Source organism: Cyphellophora attinorum, assembly GCF_001299255.1.
Source record: "Cyphellophora attinorum strain CBS 131958 chromosome Unknown Contig1, whole genome shotgun sequence".
NCBI lineage: Eukaryota > Fungi > Ascomycota > Eurotiomycetes > Chaetothyriales > Cyphellophoraceae > Cyphellophora > Cyphellophora attinorum.
Genome location: NW_017253229.1, coordinates 238847 through 240315, shown reverse-complemented (window position 1 = coordinate 240315; position 1469 = coordinate 238847). Strand labels below are relative to the sequence as shown.

General features: G+C 54.6%; 1 protein-coding gene across 1 annotated transcript; it reads left to right on the top strand.

Moving 5' to 3' along the window:
* Positions 1-311: 311 nt before the first annotated feature.
* Positions 312-1158, top strand: AB675_322 (uncharacterized protein; the record flags this gene model as incomplete). Its single annotated transcript, XM_018143261.1, has 2 exons — positions 312-608; positions 661-1158. 2 exons carry the CDS (start codon positions 312-314, stop codon positions 1156-1158), a joined length of 795 nt encoding a protein of 264 aa, XP_018005876.1.
* Between the last annotated feature and the right edge of the window lie 311 nt (positions 1159-1469).

The following is a 1469-nucleotide window of genomic DNA, read 5'->3' as shown; positions in this document are numbered from 1 at the left end:
TGTCCAGACAATGCGATACATTGGAACAGAGATCAGAGCCAGAGAGCCGACTGTCCCTGATGCAGGCTCGCAGGCTATTTCGAGGCCCGGGGCTATCCCTGAAACGCCTTGCTGCTAATTCGAAGATCCCTGCCAATGTTCCTTGCGAGCGAATCAGCTGAGGGAGCCCAATTGCCAGAACCATCCTCGTATACTATCGTCCAGTATGGGATATGGCATGTCCCCGTCGATCTTATATTCTAGTGTAATGTATCTTGGACAGTCTGCAGCAATTCATCGTCGCCCATGCCAACTGCTCGTCGCCCACGATCATGTCGAACTTTACGCAGGTTTGCTATAAGGGCAGCGCCCCTCACCTAGCCCAATTGCGGACCTATACGCCATGCGATCCCACGAGCGCATCCTCCATGTGTTGTCGCAACATAGAGGAAAATCCGAACAGGAGTGTTGACTGGTGCTTGCCCAATGGACTGTGCTCGAACTTCGGCAACGATGTAGGGAGCCTCGACGGCCAGACATATTGGATCGAAAGCTGCAGTGATCCGACGTGGTCCGCCGAGGAGTGTGCACCGTTCAGACGGTACTTTCAAGCGCGAGGGTGTTCCGTCGTGCGTAGAATAATGATGCTGCTGCACCGAGGCTAACGTATGGTTTACACAGGATGGGGAGGGCAATGCACAACTGGGCTATTGTAGCGAGACCGGCAATTATTGCTGCCGCAAAAGTTCGAGCACGAACGACTGCTGCGATACCAGCGACGACGACAACTTGGTCGTCGAGCGACCGATAGCCTCAATCGTGCCTGCAACGATCTCAGTCGCTGGAGTCGTCTCGACTGTGCCAGTACCTACGATGCTTGCTACGTCTACCGCAATTCCCACACCAACTTCTGCCGTTGCAGACACCACATCGACGGGACTTTCTGTCGGCGCAAGTGTCGGAATCGGGGTAGGAGCCACGATGGCTGTCGTTGCGCCCCTGCTGGGCATCGTCTACCTGTTTATGAGACGGAAGAAGCGGAAGTACACATCGGCAGGGCTAGGAAGCGGCGCTAATGGGTACCTGAAGTCTGCTGATGCTGCCACATCGGTCGTGGAGTCAGGAGGCCGCCACAGATATGAGTTGCCGCAGAGCCCATATCGACAGGAAATGCAATAGAAGCGCCATGGTGATTCGGAGTTGCGTTTCTCAGCGGGGCAAGCAGGTCTTCTAGTCAATCAGTGGCTCAAGAGATCAAGAGATGGTTCACCGGTCCAGTCCGTGAAGTACGAACTCCTGAATGTCCGACGCTCATCCACTCCGGCGTTCCCCTACTAGATGTAGACGGCTTTCGGGCGAAGGGATGTCGTCACCGAAGGGCAGACAACCAGGATGAGAGAACTTTCTCAGCTTCTGCGTCTCTGACAGCATGTCCGCGTTTGCCATGGAGAAAGGAAGTTTTCACAGAGCTATCGACGTCAAATGAACTT